The 19080-nt window shown below is 56.6% G+C and overlaps 7 protein-coding genes across 7 annotated transcripts in view; 2 read left to right on the top strand and 5 right to left on the bottom strand.

The window, feature by feature from the left end:
* Nucleotides 1-226: 226 nt before the first annotated feature.
* PHYSODRAFT_285105 (hypothetical protein) lies at nt 227-3248 on the bottom strand. The gene has a single exon (XM_009522656.1). The coding sequence runs from the start codon at nt 1223-1225 to the stop codon at nt 644-646; it is 582 nt and encodes a 193-aa protein (XP_009520951.1). The 5' UTR covers nt 1226-3248; the 3' UTR covers nt 227-643.
* Nucleotides 3249-3873: 625 nt separating this feature from the next.
* Nucleotides 3874-4428, bottom strand: PHYSODRAFT_354085 (hypothetical protein; the record flags this gene model as incomplete). The annotated part of the gene is made up of 1 exon (XM_009522655.1): nt 3874-4428. A coding segment is annotated over exon 1 (366 nt), but the record flags the coding sequence as incomplete, so codon positions are not given.
* Nucleotides 4429-6090: 1662 nt separating this feature from the next.
* PHYSODRAFT_326655 (hypothetical protein) lies at nt 6091-8604 on the bottom strand (the record flags this gene model as incomplete). Its single annotated transcript, XM_009522654.1, has 4 exons — nt 6091-6621; nt 6670-6786; nt 6831-6937; nt 8589-8604. 4 exons carry the CDS (start codon nt 8602-8604, stop codon nt 6091-6093), a joined length of 771 nt encoding a protein of 256 aa, XP_009520949.1.
* Nucleotides 8605-9343: 739 nt separating this feature from the next.
* PHYSODRAFT_482402 (hypothetical protein) lies at nt 9344-11800 on the top strand (the record flags this gene model as incomplete). The annotated part of the gene is made up of 1 exon (XM_009522653.1): nt 9344-11800. One exon carries the CDS (start codon nt 9344-9346, stop codon nt 11798-11800), a length of 2457 nt encoding a protein of 818 aa, XP_009520948.1.
* A 657-nt stretch (nt 11801-12457) lies between these two features.
* On the bottom strand, nt 12458-14004 carry PHYSODRAFT_297245 (hypothetical protein; the record flags this gene model as incomplete). Its single annotated transcript, XM_009522652.1, has 7 exons — nt 12458-12843; nt 12914-12978; nt 13165-13211; nt 13265-13278; nt 13414-13504; nt 13590-13814; nt 13879-14004. The coding sequence occupies 7 exons, from the start codon at nt 14002-14004 to the stop codon at nt 12458-12460; spliced, it is 954 nt and encodes a 317-aa protein (XP_009520947.1).
* Nucleotides 14005-16207: 2203 nt separating this feature from the next.
* PHYSODRAFT_247800 (hypothetical protein) lies at nt 16208-16558 on the top strand (the record flags this gene model as incomplete). Its single annotated transcript, XM_009522651.1, has 1 exon — nt 16208-16558. The coding sequence occupies one exon, from the start codon at nt 16208-16210 to the stop codon at nt 16556-16558; it is 351 nt and encodes a 116-aa protein (XP_009520946.1).
* Nucleotides 16559-16641: 83 nt separating this feature from the next.
* Nucleotides 16642-19080, bottom strand: part of PHYSODRAFT_484016 (hypothetical protein) — a gene marked incomplete at both ends in the record, with an annotated part of 12296 nt that continues 9857 nt past the window's right edge. Inside the window, one exon of the mRNA XM_009522650.1 lies at nt 16642-17067. Coding sequence (XP_009520945.1) covers nt 16642-17067 — 426 coding nt within the window. The remainder of the gene's footprint in view (nt 17068-19080) is intronic.

Genomic DNA, 19080 nt, shown 5'->3' with positions numbered 1-19080 from the left:
GGTACTTGGCCACGTGCCGCAGAGAAAAGTAGCGGTAGCGGACCACGCCGTTTGTTAACTGCATGGGCAGTCGGAAGAGGTCGGCGACGTCAAACTCCGCCTTGTAGTCCGTCGGCTTCTGCAGCGTGAGCCATTCCAGGTCCTTCTTGATAGACTGGCCGACAATCACGCTTTCCACCGGCAAGATAGCTTTCAACCGAACCAGCGCCTCCTCCAATTCCGGAGCCCCTTCCAGGTTGCTGCCACACAATACAATAAAACAACCTCAACTAAGTTGCAGTTCACTCGAGAATTATTTCCATTCCAGACGCACCTCTCTGTGATTCCCGTGAGTTGTGTGAGGTAGCTAACGATAGGCTTCGTGGGTTTGACGTACTGGTCAAACACGACCTTCTCGTCCTCATCCACCACAGCAATACGCGCTACATCGCGATCACTGCACAACGAAGAGTATCACGTCAGCGCCAAATTCCCACTTCAACTAAAAAAATCAATCCTTCAACCAACATACTTGGTACCGTTGCCCGTGGCAACACACTCGACGTCAATCGCGAAAAACTACCCGCAACCAATGCCAACAACACAGAAGCCAAAAAAGTCATCATAATATTATACCAAACAAAACAACAACAAAAACTCTCAGTCAACCACCCCAACAATAAAAAGCTTGCACCCCACGTACCGGTCCTTCAATGTCTCTCGTGAGCACGGGCAGAATCTCGCAGATGACCTCCTTCTTCTGTGGGTTGGCCTGGATCTGCAGCTTCCTTCTGGGCGGCGCCCCATTGGTCGGCGCAGTCGCTGCATTCTCGTCTCCCTCCACCTCCGACGACGACGACGACGCCGGCGGCACCATCATCATGGGTGGGGGCAGCCCCGGGTGGTTGTAGAACACGGCGCCGCCGCTGGCCACGGCCACGGGGTAGTCCTGCGGCAGCGGGGGCGCCACCAGCTCGTCGTAGGGCGCGAACTCGGGCGCCTCGGGGCCTGCGGACCCCGCGTCGTGGCCGAAGGGGCAGCTGCTGCCGTTGCGGCACCCGCCCTCGGACTGGAAGAAGCGGCAGGCGCGCGGCTGGCTGGAGGCCGTGGGGATGGAGCCGTTGGCGTACGGGTTGGCGGCGCTCAGGGGCACGTCGTCCGGCTCGCCGTCGTGGCGGAAGGTGCACGAGGCGCCGCGGAAGCAGCCCTGCGGCGACTGGAAGAAGCGGCAGGCGCTCGAGCTCATGGGGGGCGGAGTGATTGACAGACCTTGGGGCTGCGTGCGTGGCCGGCCGGTCTCCGATGTTTAGGCAAAGCGGTCGGTGGATGGAGAAGAAACGCTATTGGGCAATCGGGCGGGGCATAGTGGAGGCAAGTGAAAAAGGGTCGCACCAGCGTCCCTAGCGGCAATTGGGAGTGTGGTGCCTCTCCCGTTGGAGAGGCTATCAGATGGACGTGCCTGGCTGTATGGAGGCATGGGGCTGGCTGCTGTTTAGGTGGTGGCAACCCACGCGCAGCGGAGTGAAACCTCCGGGGATAAAGATTTTTTAACGCGATGTTGACGCGCGCGCTCGGTCTCGGCTGCGGGTGAGAGCTCGGCGTGGGTGTCATCGGGGTTATGAAAGCAATGAGAGATCATCTCTGCTCATGGAGGATACGTTCTGTTGTTGCGGTGTTTGAGCTAAGGCCGCACAGCAGAATAGTAGCAACAGACCATTACGAAAATTCTTTTTCAAGCGCCACCAGCATGGGCTCTCGCTAACTGCAGTTCGCAAAGGACTGCATGTGGTCCACCGCTTCGCTACGCAAATTTCAACCGCCGTGATGTCGTCTAACGCTTGCAACATTGGACTCGAAGGCAAGGCCGAGGGCGGACCATACCTGGGAATCCTAGGTTAGGGTGTTGGGCGTGGCATCTTTGCAGGCTTAAGCAAGCTGCGCCTGAGCTCACCCGACTACGATGTCGAATGCCAGCAGACAGAGTAAAAGAGGTTGCTTCCGGTCAAAGTGCCGTCACCTGGTGGCGGCAAGCTGCATGCACTTCAGTCTGAGTTGCCTCGATGATACCAAGCGCCACGTCACATTTTTGTGTGCACAACATCACACAGTTATGTTTTTTTGCCGTGAAATGCGTGCTTTTTTCGTTGATCGGGATGGGCGCTCAGAGGAGCACCGCACACAGAAAGAACATTCCGCGCGCAACCTTCAGGCGACATTACCCCGCAGGTCGTCAATGTCCAGTCGATTGGGCGGTCGGCCCCTACCCTTTTGCTTTTTTCGACGGGAAAGTTCTTTTTCCCGTTGCCGGGTGCGTGTCTATCACTGCAGTCGCGTCGACAGCATCACGTTTGAAAAAAAACGCTTTTTGCGCGAGCTTCAAGCATCTACAGCATCCCCCGCATGGTCTCCGATGCGCAATGCTCGACTTGCATTTCCGGTGGTCTCTTTGCCATTGCCACCAAGCTGGTGACTTACTACGTCAATTGACGGCGTAACCAGCTCGTCGCTCTATGCCAGCGCACTGACTCCTCTTGTCAGTGCTGCACTTTGTTGCCGCATGCCGCGCGTTCTGGTTGTCTCGTGCACCACCACGCGCTGTAAAGTCGACGTTTCATCGAGCTTTGCGGCTTTGCGCACCCGCTACCTCCGCCGCCGCTTCGTGTCGGCGGCGCGGTGCGGTATGTTTCACCTCTGCGAGTGGTGTTATATTTTCTTTCGCCAGCGATGTCTTCAGCTTCGGCACCATTGCGCCAAAACAGCTTTGTCTACACTATCATATCATACTTAGTCCTGCCTCCATTGCGAAGCTTGTCATACATCAGGTTGCTCCCGCGCTCGGCAATCCCACAACTGCCGCGGGGCTCGTCACACGCTCGCGATCATACGCGCGAACGGTAGTGCTGCTGCACTTGTTGCTGGTGGTGCTGCTGCTACGGGCGCGGGCTTGGCCACTGACGCGACAGGAGTCTGCTTAACCGCTGCTGCAGCTGCCAATGTGGACGCGCAAGATGCCACCACACGGGGTACTGCAGCCACGGGGGCCTTGACCGAGGGTGCCATTGCCGGCGGAGCCGCCGCGCCGGTGGGAGGCGTTGGGGACGCGTACCCAGCGGACGCGGAGCTCGGCGGCGAGGCACTGCGAGGCGCCGGGGCGGCAGGCTTGGTCTCGGTGGCGTTCTCTAGCACACGCACGAACCTGCCCTTGATACGCGGACGGTCGTCGGCCAGCTTCTTCCTGCAGTCGTACTTGATGCTCTTCTTCCAGGTGCGGTTCTTGCGCTTCTCGTGGAACTTCTGAAGACGCAGCTTTCGCGCTGCCGGGCTGTACGAGCCGATCTTCTTCTCGGTCGAGCTTGACTTCGGCGATCCGACGTTGAGGACACTGAGGAGCGAGTCCGCCGGCGCGCTGATCGACAGCGACGACGACGAGGCGCTCGCTGCAGACACGCGTGCCTGCTCCTTGCGCAGCTCCTCGGCGGCAGCTGAGTTGGCAGCCAGCTCGCTAGCCGAGCTAGAAGCACCGGCCGCTGCAGTTGAAGTGGCCTTGTCGCCGACCTGCTTCGCCTCGGCGTTCTTCTCGGAGAAGATGCTGGAGCGCTTTTTGCTAGAAGTGCTCGTCGGCGACGGGATCTTAAAGTTCATGGTGTCGAAGCTCATGAGGAGCTTTTCGTTGTCCTTGGCTTTGCTCGACTCCATGCGGATGTAGGCTGGATCAACTATAGACCAATCAACGCATCAAACGGCATAGGATGAGCACGCGTTCGTCTCAGCCCACTAGGCACGCCATGATTCACGTGTCGATTTCGGTTTGCATTGCACGAGGCGAATGCCAAACAGAAAGAGCAAAGAGCAAGACACTAACCGAAGGTCGAAGCCATGTCCGCCGGGTCCTCGAAGGCCAGGCCACCGCGCAGCAAGGACGGCCCGAAGCCGAAGTCGTTCACGTCGTCGCCCGTCGTGTGGTCCTGCGCCAGAGCGTCCATGCTCAGCGCGAGGTCCATCTCGTCGTGGGCCACCCAGTCGATGTCCTGGTTCAGGCGGTCGTCAAAATCCATTGCGCGCAGGTAGTCGTCGCTGATCCAGCCGTCGAGTTCCAGCTCGAACTCGTTCTTGAACATGTCGTCCATTCGGGCCTTCTTGGCGTCACTGGCGCCGGCCAGCACGCCCGCGGCATGCGAGCGCTTGCCGGCGCTCTTGAGCTTCTCCTGCGGCGACAGGCACATGGCTGGCTTGCTCTCCTCGATGGGGCTCAGCGGGTTCATGGTCAGGCTAGATAAAGTGTGCGATCTTTTCGACGAGGGCGGTGCAGCCGCACGATCGCGATCCAAAACAAGAGAGCCGACTGGTCACCGACTCCAAGCAGAACTACTCAGCGACTGGCTGACAATGGTCCAACACCAGGCCTGTCAGTCGTGCTCGATAGCTCTAGTCGCGAAGCGTCGCTGTGCGTGGTCGAGTGCGTGGCGCGCGCACTAGACTGGGGGTTCGGCGATGCAGTGGTGGGGCTGGGCGTCTCGGGTGCAATTGCAGCGAGACACTGGTGCTAATTGCTGAAGAAGAGAGAGTCGCTGGTGGAAGATCGTCGATCGGCTTGGATACGGTAGCCGCTCGCCCACTGCAAGTAGCTTGTCGCGCCCTTGGCCGAGGAGTTCTTTTTCCGCAGAGGATTTCAAAATGGCCTGCAGGCCGGGCGGTGGCTCGCGGAAAAAAGCACAAGTTTGGGATAGAAGGCAAAAGAACAGATATAAAAAGCAGCGGGGTTGGATCCGCTTCTTGATTGGCCGAAAGGCGAATAAAATCGCTGATTGGCGGACTCAGAAATCACCCAACCGCCGCGCGATCGGACGAAAATGGTTTCCGCGGATGATGGCGCCCCGTGCAGCCAATCGTAGCGCGCCGCGGACTGAAGTTCAACAGGTGGCGCTCCGTTCGTTACGCCTCTCACCCATAAAAAGCAGTCTGTGACTTGGAATTTGTATGCGGGACTCGAAATCGCACCTAGCCGGGAGCGTGGCCTCATGCTTGGGGGGCGGTTTCACTTTTTCTGAAAGCAACTGGGCCCCCCCGGTTTGGTGGTCCAACCGATGCCTGACCGGTGGGCCATGGATGGTAAGCTTGGGCAGGTGTGTTTGCGAGGACGTCGAGGCTGGAGAGTGCCGGTCCTTCGCCGACATTGTTCGCAACCTGCAACGCTGCATGCGATTACTGCTTTGGCCCTGCCGGCCCGGCGCCGATGCTGCGGCTGGTCTGAATTTCCGACGTTCGGGGATTGAGCCTGGGCCCGCCGGGAAAGCAGAAAGCGGCCAGGCTGCCCCTTATCGGCCCCGTGCCCCGGCTTTCGCGGCCCGTGAAACCCGCTCGCTCCGCTGACAGCAGAGTGTGCTGGCCGACCTCCGTTATCCAGCGACGCGGCAGCAGGTTCAGCAAAGAGAGAGCACCGCACGGTGCCTGGCGCAGCTCGTTTTACACCGCGCTGGCTTCTTTCGCGCGCGGTTCCGAGTGACCTCCAAACTCCATAGCGGAGACCAAGACCGACTCATTTGCTCATTGCGGAGACCTACAGTTCTGAGGCCGTTCTGATATATGGTATCTGCGCTAGATAACAAAGTGCTTGTTTGAAGAAACTGAAGATTGGAAACGAGTGGCGACCGGCGCCAGGAAGCCTCGTCACGCGGGCCTCGTCGCGTGCCAACTTGCACTGCTCGGGCGGGCTGGGGTGCAACCAGCAAGGGGCAGGCGCAATCGAGCCGTTTGCGCGCTCGGGAGCGTCGAAACGGGGCCCCGCCGCCAGTCAAAGCGTGCAAGGCGGCTTGCAGTGCGCAAGGAAAAAGACAGGCGGATCTCCGAGAAAAAAGCTGCTTTTTAGAACAGCATTTTATAAAAAGCGAGGATGGAGGCCGGCCATCATCAGCGCGGGACATCCCTACATATTCCGACAAATAGGACACATACCTAAATTATTAACCAAATGTAGGTTGTTCTCTCCAAAATACAACAGCGGTGAAAATGGCGATGGTGTTGAACACAAGCACAAGCAGCTAATACTAAGTGTAGTAGAAGAAATCAAAGAGTCTAAGAATGGTTACATATATTAGTGCAGTCCGTCACCTTCTAAGATGCTGTACCTCGGCAATCATGCCGGTTGTTGCAGCACGCGTAGTCTAACGTCCTGCCACTCCTGTCCATCTCATTCGAATTCACCAGCCTCGAACGCGGGCCCACCAGCGAGGTCATGACGGTGTTGCTGGGGGCCTTGGGCTGCATCTTATCCGTGGCAGTGACGCGCATGTGGAAACCCAGCACGGGTCCGCCGCTTTCACCGGCGTTGGTGGGCCACTTGCTGCATGTAGCCTGACAGACGCCCCGCTTTTTTAACTTGCTCAACGTGCGGTCCTGTAACCACGCACACCCGCCCACCTTCTTGCCCTTGGCCTTGGTCGTCTCGCTGCCGGTCGTGTCCACGGTCACGAGGACCACCTTGCAATTGACGGCGACGATCTTGGGACGCATGACAGCCACACGAGCAGTAGGACTTGCCGAAGCCTCAGGAGTAGTAGCCCTCGACGGAGGCGGAGTCGTGGACGCTCTGTCGGTGACCTTGTTGTTGGCCGCCACCGCAGCTGACCTGCTGGCCGAGCTGCCCTTGGTGCACAGCGCATCCGCTCACCAGGCAGCCTTCTTCAGCTCTACTCGCTCTTGATCATCTCGCCGTCGCGCAGTTCTCGCCGATGTAGTTCCCTCGTGCAGCAGCTCCACGGTGCTGCTCGCCGCGTGCACGCGCACCACCTTCGCGAAGCGCGCCGCGGCCTCAAAGGCACGGCATGCTCCAGCCCACGACGGGTGCTTGAGACGTCATGCTGCCGAATGTCCTCGAACGCGTGCGCGGTGGTGACGGCGTTGCGCGAGAGCCCCACTTCCCCGCTTGCCGTCGTGGTCACGATCGTGCCGCCACACGCGCCTGCGTCGCGTGTGGCGGCACGCGTCGCAGCCCTCCTTGCCTGGACTTGGTCACTTGGTCGCCATGTTCCGAATCTTGAGATGACAGATGACCAATCAAACCTTTTGAACTCAAACCTCCCGTCCTACTTTAGGATGCATCCTACTTGTCAGAATGGCAAAAATATTTGAAAAATATGTTTGCTACTTGACATTTGTAAACACATATACATATTTAGGCCAGCCTTCCGACAAATATTTGTCGGAAAGTGTCGGAACGCGTTCACCTAACCCTAACGTATTGCATTGGATAAAATATCCACACCAGGCAAAATGATAGGCTGTAATTCAGGTGGAGATCAGCCATAAGTTATCAGTCGGAAAGACCACTATATTCATCCATGTGAAGAGGCGAAGCCAGCGGCGCCCCGTCTTCAAGACGGTCTTGGCTCGGCCCTGCCTTGCAGTGCGTGGGATGGGCGGTCCGGCTTTGGTAGGACCTACCAGGTAGGTGTGTCCGCCCCGATTACGGCCGAAAAAAACACTTTTTTCACGGATCGGGTGAACGAGTTCAACTGCGCAAAGGATCACCAGACCCGCGGCCGGCTTCGCTGTCGTCGCCGCGGACTTGCTCGCCTGCGCGCAGCACTTGGGTCGCCCTTAGTCTGCTCGCAGACCGAGGCAACCTACAGTATTTGAGTCTGCAGTGCCAGGTCCGCCCTGAGAAATTCTCATCGATGCGCTGAGTCACCACCGGAACGGAGTGCGACGAGTTGTGCGTTGTCAGCTGAGAGTCATTTCGCTTCGAATCCGGAGGTTCGGCGTCGCGCTGGCAAGCACCAGAAGGACCCGCATCACGCGAGGCGAGCTGGATCAGACTGCCGGTATAGCTCGGCTCTTGGCAGTTGTTGTGTGACCACTTGGAGGTCGCACGACAGGCTAACACACCGTCGGTGCACGCTGGCGGAGGCCGTCCGACAAGTTTAGACGAGACCCGGCACCTGCCGTCACTGCAGTGCAGTGGTGATGCAAACGCAGCCTTGGATGGTACCATGAGCATGCGACGAGGTGGCGGGCGGTTGAGCTTCTCAACACATCAGCGCCAAACGGTTTGGGCGTTTGCCAAGTGACCCCCTCGATCGCCAGAAACTTGATTAGAGAGAGAAGGCGCTCGATTACACCGGTACGCGCAGCAGCAGAAGTCCGCGGTACGTTCTTCTCCGTCCGAGGCTCAAATGGCCCGGGGGCCCGTAGCTTAGTCCAGTAAGACTAAAAACTTGAACTACCTGCCGCGGTTACTGGGCGTTTTTGGAATGACAAGTCGAGCGTAACCAGCCATCGATCGGCCATTGCCTTGATACCTGCCCGCGAGTACCGTAATTTAGATCTCATACTACATATAGCTGATTATTGAAGTTGTTGTGTTGCAAAGTGGACGCGAGATGTACATGTACCGACGATTTTATGTTCGTATTCTGAAGTGCATCATGCAAAGTGGTATTTACCGGTTCCCTTAAACACTGCTGTCTAGATCTATCTACTCCACGGCAGCTAGCGTCACGCTGAGCTTGTGTTGAAAGGAGACAGCAACACGCTTAAACTGCTTCGGCAGCTTTCCTGTTCCTGTTGTGCGTGTCCGCCCTCCCTGCTGACCTACATCACTTTCCGCGGACTTGGCGTGCGCTCCATGGTTGTTCTCTTGCAATGACTGGCCCTCTTTTGCTGCATTTGCTCTATTGATACCCTACGTATTATGAGAACTCAACTGATGAGCTGGGTAAATGGCGCGATATCATTGGCTAATGCCTAGTATGAAGTAAGAGATCTGTCTGTAGTATGAGATCTAAATTACGGTACGCGACCCAGCAGAAGACTACACGCAAGTCCATTCGACTCCAGGTAGGGCGTTTGTAGCGACTCGCAATGATCCCACGCAGCCAGCCCCGACGACCAGCTTGCGGGATGGACAAGTCTGGGGGGCCTTAGCTGATCCCTTCGCGGGCTGGTCTGCCTGCGTGGCGATCGCAAGGCGTTTGTCTAACAGCAGCAGCAGTGCTGCGATTGTGCGGGCTCGTGCTTGGACAGCAGCCGCCACCGTGTTGTCAGTGCAGCAACGAACACACTCGGGGGCGTCTCTGCCATCTGCCGCTGTCAAGGAGAGCGAGCACCAGCAAGCACACCACCGCGACGTAGGGCTAGCCACCCATCTGGCTGGGGGTGGAGAATTTCGCCACGGGAAGAAGGGAGTGCGATTCTCCTGCTGAGCGCATTGACGAGGTGTCTCTCCCAGTCCCGCGTTACTCTGCAGTGGGCCAGCGCAGTGCAGCGAACGCAGTCACTGCCTGTTGTTCAATAGCGCAGAGCTTAAAAGGTACAGTGAGTGAGTGAGCTGAAGGAAGTCATCAACCTCCTCTGCGGGTAGAACGGCATGGCCTCGCCCGTGCATTTATCGCGCGACCGCGCGCAGACTCGGCGGATGCACCACCGCGCGATGCGGCAGATCACGGACGTCTTGGGCGTGTGCCTCAACTCGACTCGCGCCAAGGAGCAGTGGACGTGTCTGCGGCGTGACAAGCAGCAGGAGCTGTACGCCAAGCGCACGGACCAAGGGCTGGCCAATGGGTCGTCCGTGTACTATCTCGCCGTGAACGAGGCCGAGTGCGGCTTCGAGGAGGCGTTCGAGCTGCTGCACTTCGACACGACGGCGCAGTTCCGCCTCATGATGAAGCTGCTCCACGGCCGCGACTTCAAGGACGGCGCGCTGCTCTCCATGCGCACGAAAGAGCACTCGGTGAGCGACTGGACCCTGGACACCCAGCACGCAGCGGTGTGGTTCATCTACCAGGACCACCGCAAGTCGGTTTTACTGCGGGAGCAGCACCTGACGTTCTTCCAGACGCTCAAGATCTTCATCCCGGACAACCAGCACCAGCAGAGTGAAGACTACCAGACCGGGATGACGTCGGTGTCCCAGACGTCGTCAATGGCTGGACTGAACGCGCGTCCGTATGACGGCGTACACAAGCGCACCATCGCACTAAGCTGGCTGCCGTTCGCTAGGTCACACGAAGCCATGTTGGAGACGGCGCAACAGGTTGACCTGCAGTACACGCTGATCGTGGAGGAGATTTCGCCTAACCGATTGCGGCTTTCATGTGTGACGAGTTCGTTCCACGATGAGAACGATGGTCCAATGGCGGGCTCGCCTTGGGCAGCTCGGGCTATTGCGCGGCGACTAGCGTTGCGGTCTGTTGACAAGTTGGAGTCGGCTGTGGCTGCGTCTAGGATTGGCGACTGTCAACTTGTTGCGCCGCACCAATGGGTCAAGAACGAGGACCGAGCGAGCTGCGTGATCTGCTGGAAACGCTTCAACGCCATCTTCCGTCGCCGCCACCATTGCCGTCTGTGTGGCGAAGTTATCTGTGGTTCGTGCAGCTCCATGCGCACTATCAACATCGTCAGTATGAAGACGAAGGAGGTGCAGAAGACCCGCATCTGCCACCTCTGCAACAACAAGGCGCGGCTCAAGACCAACACGCGCGAATACCCCAGCGGCAACAACAGCAGTCGCCGCCTCCGTGAACGCAATCACCGCAGCAACGACAGAATCCCACCGCCTTCACACCAACGCTGGGATCAGGTGCCTCTGCTCGAGTCGGACTCGGATCTCCCTCTCTCGCTACGAACGCTCCCGACAAACTTGAAAGCGGTGGCCAGCAACGGCGCGCACGACTACGTGTTACCGCCGCCTTCAATGGATTTCATGCTGCCTCGGAGACCCATGATGCGAGACGTTGAAGTGAGCGACAACAACGACTTCGAGGAACTCGATAGTGGCGGTTACATCGGCGCGCTGCCCGATCGACTGGTAGCGACTGTCAATAGCAAGATCATCTCAATCAAGTCCATCGCTCGTAGTACCAAGAAGTTCTGGCAGGCTATACCTTCGAACACGTCCAGCAACAAGAGTGTTTGGTCTCTCCAGGTGCTCGAGTCCAACAGCGTCGAATCCAGTATGAACTCTCCTGATTGGGGAGGCAACAACGTGAAGTTCGAGGCCTCACGTTCAGGCTTTAACGCTTCAAGGTCGTTCCTGCATCCGGCAGCGATGGCCTCGAGGTCACGAAGAGCAGCCCAACCGATCCGCATTGCCGCTGAGGCGAGCAGCTACAGCTCCGCCGACCGGTCATTCCTGTCTTCCTACAGCGCAGCTAACTCGAAGGAGCGGGAGGAGGAAGACACGAAGAGGTTTGACCATCGACGAACGTCCATGATGAGCTCCAACGTGGGGCTACTTGACCAGGATTCGATGGGAGACGAAGGCTACTTCCTGCCCAAGCTGGAGGAAGATCGCGAAGAAGAGCGACTCAAGCTTCTGGACGTGATCGTGTCTCCTGCGTGCACGCTTATCGACCGCACCATGATGCATCGAAGCTGTGAGATCGCCGCTGCTGCCTTTGGACTGACTGCTGCCTTCATCGCCCGGGTGGACGTGGAGTACGTGATCATCGAACATGCCATCGGCACCCGCGAGCTTGGGCCACAGGACGAGATCTTGCGGCGTGAATCGCTGTGCGATTTCGTGCTCGTCCAGCCTCCGTACCAGCCGCTAGTAGTGCTAGATTGTCTCGCTGACCCACGTACCCGAGAGATCCCCATGGTGCAGCACCTCCGCATGCGCTTCTTCGTGGGCATCAACATTTGCGTCCGAGGTCTCCCCATCGCTTGCCTGTGTGCATTTGGACACGACGATGACACGGAGAGCGAGGAGAGTGAGGACGGCCAAATATCCGCGTCATACTACGATTCCAGTATCCTAGAACACGAGGCCCGTCAGATGGAGGACGAGCTCGAGAGTCTCGTCCACGGGTTGGAGCTATACTAGCCTAGATGGGCTCGTCTCGCGGCTCCACCAGAATCTCGTTCACGGCCACGTACGGCGGCTGCGTCACAGCGTACAGCACAGCGCGGCCGATATCTTCAGGTTTGAGAACCTCGCACTCTGTAGAGTATTTAGCGGTGATTAAGCAGAGCATTAGAGACCGCGCAACAGTAAATAAACACACTGCAACTGGGACAGCGTCAGCTTACCGGATGCACCTCCGTACAGCTTCATCGCCTCCTCATCCACGCCGCTGGCAGCATTCGCGTGCTTCACCAGGTCCGTCGCGACATTGCCAGGCTGTCAAACGCACCAGGATCCGAAGCCACCTCAGACAACAACACCAAACAAGCACTAACATGCAAGATTTTACCTGGATTGAAGTCACGCGCAAGCCGCTGCCAACGTTCTCAAGCCGCAGAGCCTGCGAGATGCCTTCGACGAACATCTTGGACGCTGAGTAGACGCCCAACCCAGGGAAGACCTTGCGTCCGGCATCCGACGAGATGTTCACAATATGGCCGCTCTTACGCGCCAACATCTTGGGCAGCACAGCGGCTACGCCATTGAGCGTACCCTTGCAGTTGATGTCGATCGTCTGCATACCATCAAGGCGCACGTTAATTAAATCTCCCCACTCTACAATTCCCTTCAAGCAGCTCAAAGCTCACCCGGTCCCAACTGTCCTGGTTCACGTTCTTCAGCAGCTCGAACGGCATCACACCCGCTGCAACGGGGCAATAAAAGGAATAAGAGAAATATCCCCAGCGTCAGCCTAATGCTGGGGTCAATGGATACAAGTAGGAAGGATACTAGTCTCCCCCCACCATTGTTCACGAGGATGTCCACAGAACCCAGCGTCTCCTCCGCCTTGGTCACGAGGTTCTGCACCTCTTGGCGCTTGGTGACGTCCGTTTGGACGAGGAGGATGCTGTCACCAGCGCCGATCTTCTGCTCGATGCTCGCCTTGACCGCCTCCAGCGCCTCGAGACGGCGAGCTCCCAGCGCCACCTTGGCACCCGCCTTCGCCAGCTCCAGAGCGATGGCTGCGTAACATCAGACCGAGATACTCTTAGACACTAGCAAGAAGAGGAGGGGGAAAGATGCCAGACGCACCAGCCCCGATGCCCCCGGAGGCGCCCGTGACCACCGCCACCTTGCCGCTCAACTGCGTGTTGTTGCTGCGGCTCATCGTCGAAATGATTCCGTCTTGTCGCACTTAGCACGGATAACTGGATCGGTACATGTACTGTAGTGATCAGAACGAAATGTAGAGCGAATAATGGAGGTTGATGTGTATTTGTATTTGCAAGTTTGCATTGCCTTCTCATTGCACTTTGGTGGTGGATTCACCACCTTACACGGACCTGTCGCGTGGTTGGACGAGGACTTCGTTCACGGCCACGTAGTGCGGCTGCGTGACGGTGTACAACACGGCACGGCCAACGTTTTCGGGCTGCAGCCTACCGGACATAAATCAACTAAATTACTTTACAGGTAATTTTCTGGTAATTTAGTTGATTTATGTCCGGTAGGTGTCGCACTCTGCAGTTGACGAGCGTTATTGGGCAAGGCAAACAGCTATCGAGAATGGTGAGAGGCTCAAGTAAGCTTACCTGGTTCCTCGTCGAACATCTTGGCGGCTTCTTCGTCCACGCCACTGACGGCGTTCGCATGGTCCACCAAGAACGTTGTGACGTCTCCAGGCTGGCAACGCCGAACGAAACATCAGCATCGTCGTCATCTCTTTCCACCCTTTGCATATGCACCCGAGCCGAAGCGTTCAACTCACCTGGATGGAGGTCACGCGCAAGCCGCTGCCAACGTTCTCAAGCCTCAGAGCCTGCGAGATGCCTTCAATGAACATCTTGGACGCCGAGTAGACGCCCAGACCCGCGAACACCTTGCGCCCCGCGTCCGAAGAGATGTTGACGATGTGGCCGCTCTTGACTGCCAACATCTTGGGCAGCACCGCCGCCACGCCATTGAGCGTGCCCTTGCAGTTGATGTCGATCATCTGCATCACCTTCACAATGAGCACGAAGCCATCTCCACCTTCAAACGCAGAGCAACTCGCTTACCCGGCCCCAGCTGTCCTGATCCACGTTCTTCATGAGCTGCACATGCATCACGCCAGCTGCACTCAACACCAGAGCCTTAGATCCTGCCTCCCCACCGCCACCACCTCGCATTGCTCGAATCACCATTGTTCACGAGGATGTCCACAGGCCCGAACGCCTCCTCCGTCTTGTCCACGAGGTTCTGCATCTGCTCTCGACTCGTCACATCCGTCTGCACGGCGAGCACGCGCCCAGTAGCCCCAGCCTTGTCCTCGATTTCGCTCTTGACAGTCTCCAGCGCCTCCAGACGCCGCGCGCCAATCGCCACCTTGGCACCCGCTTTCGCCAGCTCCAGCGCAATCGCTGCCCCCCCAAAAAACCAATCCCGTTAGCTACATACAAGACACTTCAACTGCATCTACCAGATCAGCAACGCACCAGCGCCGATGCCTCCCGAGGCGCCCGTGACCACCACCACCTTGCCACTCAACGACGAGCTCATTATCGCACTTAACGTAAGATCCCTAGTTGAACAGCAGATTGGAGAGGATGAGGTCGGCCCGGCTAGTGTTGACGCTGACGGGCGCAGGAGCTCGCGGAGCTGCGAACAGGGGGCGCGGTTCCCTGCTGAAGCCTCTCTATGGGCGTGCGCTGTCCTCCAAACCGCCGTCCAACCCGTTCGAGATCGACCTCAAGGTGCTGCAGACGCCCGCGTCGACAGGGGCGAAGCTCACGCTGGACGATGCCAAGCGCGCAGCGGCGCAACAGGCAGACGCACAGCGGGAGATCAACCTGCTGCATGAAGGTGCGATGGGTTGTATGTATATTGCTTGGATGGGAGGAGACTGAGTGGCTTTATGTGTTGATGGTGTGTAGAGATGTCGAGCTTGTTTGGGGAAGAGGTGGCGGAGTACGGCGGGGACTCGTCGTCGTCCAGTGTGGAGGAGGCCGTTGCTGCCTTTGACAAGGGACTGGGAGCTGCAGAGAGCGTGGCGAAGTCTGTGGAGAGGAGCGAGCAGCCTGCGGTGAGCGCTGCTCGGGTTGTTATCAAGCCTAAGAAGAGCCCCAAGACGAAGGTTGAAGAAAAGGCTGTGAGTGCGGAGAGCAGTGTGGATGAAGGTGACTCGACTGGCGGCAAGAGGGCGGATGTGCTGCTGCTACAGGGGCCGTGCAGCTTCGTGAGGGGTGTCTGGACGGGTGGAGATGTGGAGAGAGAGGAGCTCCAACGTCAGATCCAGCAACAGGCTGACAAGCTGAAGATCGTCGTCAAGGGAAGAAACTATGACTCGGAAAAGATCATCCTGCAGATGCTGCTGGAGGCTCGTGAAGAGCAAGTGGTCGTGCTGTGCTGGGACAGTAAGTTTGAACGATTGAGGGGGGGGGGGGCTGCAGAGTTATCGGGTATCCTTACTGATGCTGTGTTGATGTTGTACTTTTCAGTCAGCCTCGCCAAGTCGCCGTTCATCGTGCATGCATTGGAACTCATCCAATCTCGGGTTATTATCGTGAGCCCAAGTGGTGTGGAGCATGGGCCTCTGCCTTCGAATGTTGTGGGCGTGCTGTCAGGTAAGAGGACTCGAGTACAACGAAGCTGTCTTGATTGAGTAGACTAGCAGGAGAGTACTCATTACTGCGCGTATTGTCGTAGGTTTTTGGAATCAATCTCTCTCGCTGGCAATCAACGCCGCCGCCAACATTCTGGGATCCAATGGCACGAAGACGATTCCTGGTGGGGTTTCCCCGAGCCAGAAGAAGAAACAACAACAACAGTCTTCAAGCGCAAAAGAGAAGAAGAAGAAGAAGGTGCTAACCTGCTATTTGTGTGGGGAGGAGGGCCACGTTCGACGCAGCTGCCCTCAACTGTCGAAGGCGTAAACGATCTTTTGCTCTGCAGTAGGAGCCGATAGATAACCGGAGTCCATGGCGGTGGGCACCTTTAACGTAAAGTGAGATGCCAGTCCGGTTGATACTTTCCTAAGGCCCTGGTTCAAGTGCTGGCACATGTGCTAAGCTCCAATTGCTGAGGCATTTGATTGGCTAACAAAAACCGGTACAATGTACCATTTTGTTCCCAGAGCACCTGTTCCAGCGCTGGCACATTAAATGTGCCACGGCAACATGATTACGACAAGACGACAGCTCTTACGGCACCATAGCAAGGGTTTTTTCACATAGCAAACACCACACCAAGCAACATAGAGGTTGCATGGTATGGTGCTTGCTATGTAAAACTGGGTTTGCGGTAATCTATCTGCGATTAATTACGGAAACTGCAAAAGTTACCGAGCGCACTCCAGAATATCACAGTAGAATCAAAGCGGCTGTTGGTGCACACTAAGCGTGAAAGAAGATGGAACCAGGCGACCTTAACAGCGATGCTCTGCCGGCCTCACCGCTACCGCCCACGACCGACGCAGGCACGCGTCTATCGCGAGCTCACAGGGCGAAGGTTTGCAAGGGTCTGTTGATGTCTAGGCTCAAGGTAATTGAGGCTATGGAAGACAGACTGGACAAGATCGCCAAGTACTCGTTCAAGCTTTTAAACGAGCGCGACGAGCTGGCTACAATGCTCGCCAACGAGAAGGAGGAAGCTGTCCGTCTCGCAACGGTGCTTGGGGTGTCTGTGCGTGAAACCGGCTACGTGGTGTCGTACGGCGTAATGCTGCAACAGTGTTTCGAGGCTCTACTCGAGCAAGGCTAGACCAATACTTCGTGTTGTGAACACGAAGAAAACATCAAGCCGATAACAAATACAACTGCTTTGAGGTCACAATTGAGCTATATTCAAGTCTTTACGGTTGCCATCAACTCGAGGTCGGTTGAATCTACGGTCTCGGCTACTTGGTTCGCTATTGTACTCACTTCAGGTTGTATAAGTATCATCCACATAATACGTAGTCCCATGACAGCAACGTCATCGGCTGAAACTGTGGCCTTGGTAAATCGGAAGTTATCCTTCAGCATGCAATACACCTGGGCTATCACCATAACGCCGCACGACGTTCCATCGGGCTGTCTCGGCGCATCCAGCCACACACCATTCTCCACAACATAATAATCCACTCCAATCAGTGTCTTCTCGTGCCAGCCCAGCAGAAATGGCGCTACCGTCTCTTCGTAGGTATCTTCGATAGTCGCTCGATATTGCGGATCACACAGAGGCTCGTAGAAGTAGGGTGTGATTGACGGTGGTTCAGCCTGGTACTGATACTGACAATGATGACACCCCAGTGTATGTTGCTCAGATAAACTGGCAAAACTACATAATGCATGTTCGAAATGCGGGTCTGGGGCGGGTCAGGACAGCAAAACGTAGCTGCATACGTATCCAACGCGTAGCAATCTCCGAGGGCGTCACAGATACATCTGACAGCGAAATCAATGATCGTATCAGACAGCATCTCCTTGCGAGCAAGCATCCCAACCAATCTGTCCAGCTTTACAGTGCCTGCGCCGCTTGCCAATCGGAATGTGGAGCTCGGAGAAGCTCCTTCAAGCTGCTCCAACACTTCGTTTGCCAGGGCCACGTGCTTGGCCCCTGTGGTGTCATCTGTGAGCTCGTCCGAGTCCGTTTCCACGTCGTTCCATCGGGCTGTCTCGGCGCATCCAGCCACACACCATTCTCCACAACATAATAATCCACTCCAATCAGTGTCTTCTCGTGCCAGCCCAGCAGAAATGGCGCTACCGTCTCTTCGTAGGTATCTTCGATAGTCGCTCGATATTGCGGATCACACAGAGGCTCGTAGAAGTAGGGTGTGATTGACGGTGGTTCAGCCTGGTACTGATACTACACCCCAGTGTATGTTGCTCAGATAAACTGGCAAAACAACATAATGCATGTTCGAAATGCGGGTCTGGGGCGGGTCAGGACAGCAAAACGTAGCTGCATACGTATCCAACGCGTAGCAATCTCCGAGGGCGTCACAGATACATCTGACAGCGAAATCAATGATCGTATCAGACAGCATCTCCTTGCGAGCAAGCATCCCAACCAATCTGTCCAGCTTTACAGTGCCTGCGCCGCTTGCCAATCGGAATGTGGAGCTCGGAGAAGCTCCTTCAAGCTGCTCCAACACTTCGTTTGCCAGGGCCACGTGCTTGGCCCCTGTGGTGTCATCTGTGAGCTCGTCCGAGTCCGTTTCCACGTCGTTCCATCGGGCTGTCTCGGCGCATCCAGCCACACACCATTCTCCACAACATAATAATCCACTCCAATCAGTGTCTTCTCGTGCCAGCCCAGCAGAAATGGCGCTACCGTCTCTTCGTAGGTATCTTCGATAGTCGCTCGATATTGCGGATCACACAGAGGCTCGTAGAAGTAGGGTGTGATTGACGGTGGTTCAGCCTGGTACTGATACTGACAATGATGACACCCCAGTGTATGTTGCTCAGATAAACTGGCAAAACAACATAATGCATGTTCGAAATGCGGGTCTGGGGCGGGTCAGGACAGCAAAACGTAGCTGCATACGTATCCAACGCGTAGCAATCTCCGAGGGCGTCACAGATACATCTGACAGCGAAATCAATGATCGTATCAGACAGCATCTCCTTGCGAGCAAGCATCCCAACCAATCTGTCCAGCTTTACAGTGCCTGCGCCGCTTGCCAATCGGAATGTGGAGCTCGGAGAAGCTCCTTCAAGCTGCTCCAACACTTCGTTTGCCAGGGCCACGTGCTTGGCCCCTGTGGTGTCATCTGTGAGCTCGTCCGAGTCCGTTTCCACGTCGTTCCATCGGGCTGTCTCGGCGCATCCAGCCACACACCATTCTCCACAACATAATAATCCACTCCAATCAGTGTCTTCTCGTGCCAGCCCAGCAGAAATGGCGCTACCGTCTCTTCGTAGGTATCTTCGATAGTCGCTCGATATTGCGGATCACACAGAGGCTCGTAGAAGTAGGGTGTGATTGACGGTGGTTCAGCCTGGTACTGATACTGACAATGATGACACCCCAGTGTATGTTGCTCAGATAAACTGGCAAAACAACATAATGCATGTTCGAAACGCGGGTCTGGGGCGGGTCAGGACAGCAAAACGTAGCTGCATACGTATCCAACGCGTAGCAATCTCCGAGGGCGTCACAGATACATCTGACAGCGAAATCAATGATCGTATCAGACAGCATCTCCTTGCGAGCAAGCATCCCAACCAATCTGTCCAGCTTTACAGTGCCTGCGCCGCTTGCCAATCGGAATGTGGAGCTCGGAGAAGCTCCTT

Source organism: Phytophthora sojae (genome assembly GCF_000149755.1).
Source record: "Phytophthora sojae unplaced genomic scaffold PHYSOscaffold_2, whole genome shotgun sequence".
NCBI lineage: Eukaryota > Oomycota > Peronosporomycetes > Peronosporales > Peronosporaceae > Phytophthora > Phytophthora sojae.
This window is presented reverse-complemented; position numbering and strand designations above follow the sequence as displayed.

Bases quoted from the DNA above. Each gene is read 5' to 3' on its own strand.
- PHYSODRAFT_285105 (XM_009522656.1), bottom strand. From the start codon at position 1,225: ATGAGCTCGAGCGCCTGCCGCTTCTTCCAGTCGCCGCAGGGCTGCTTC.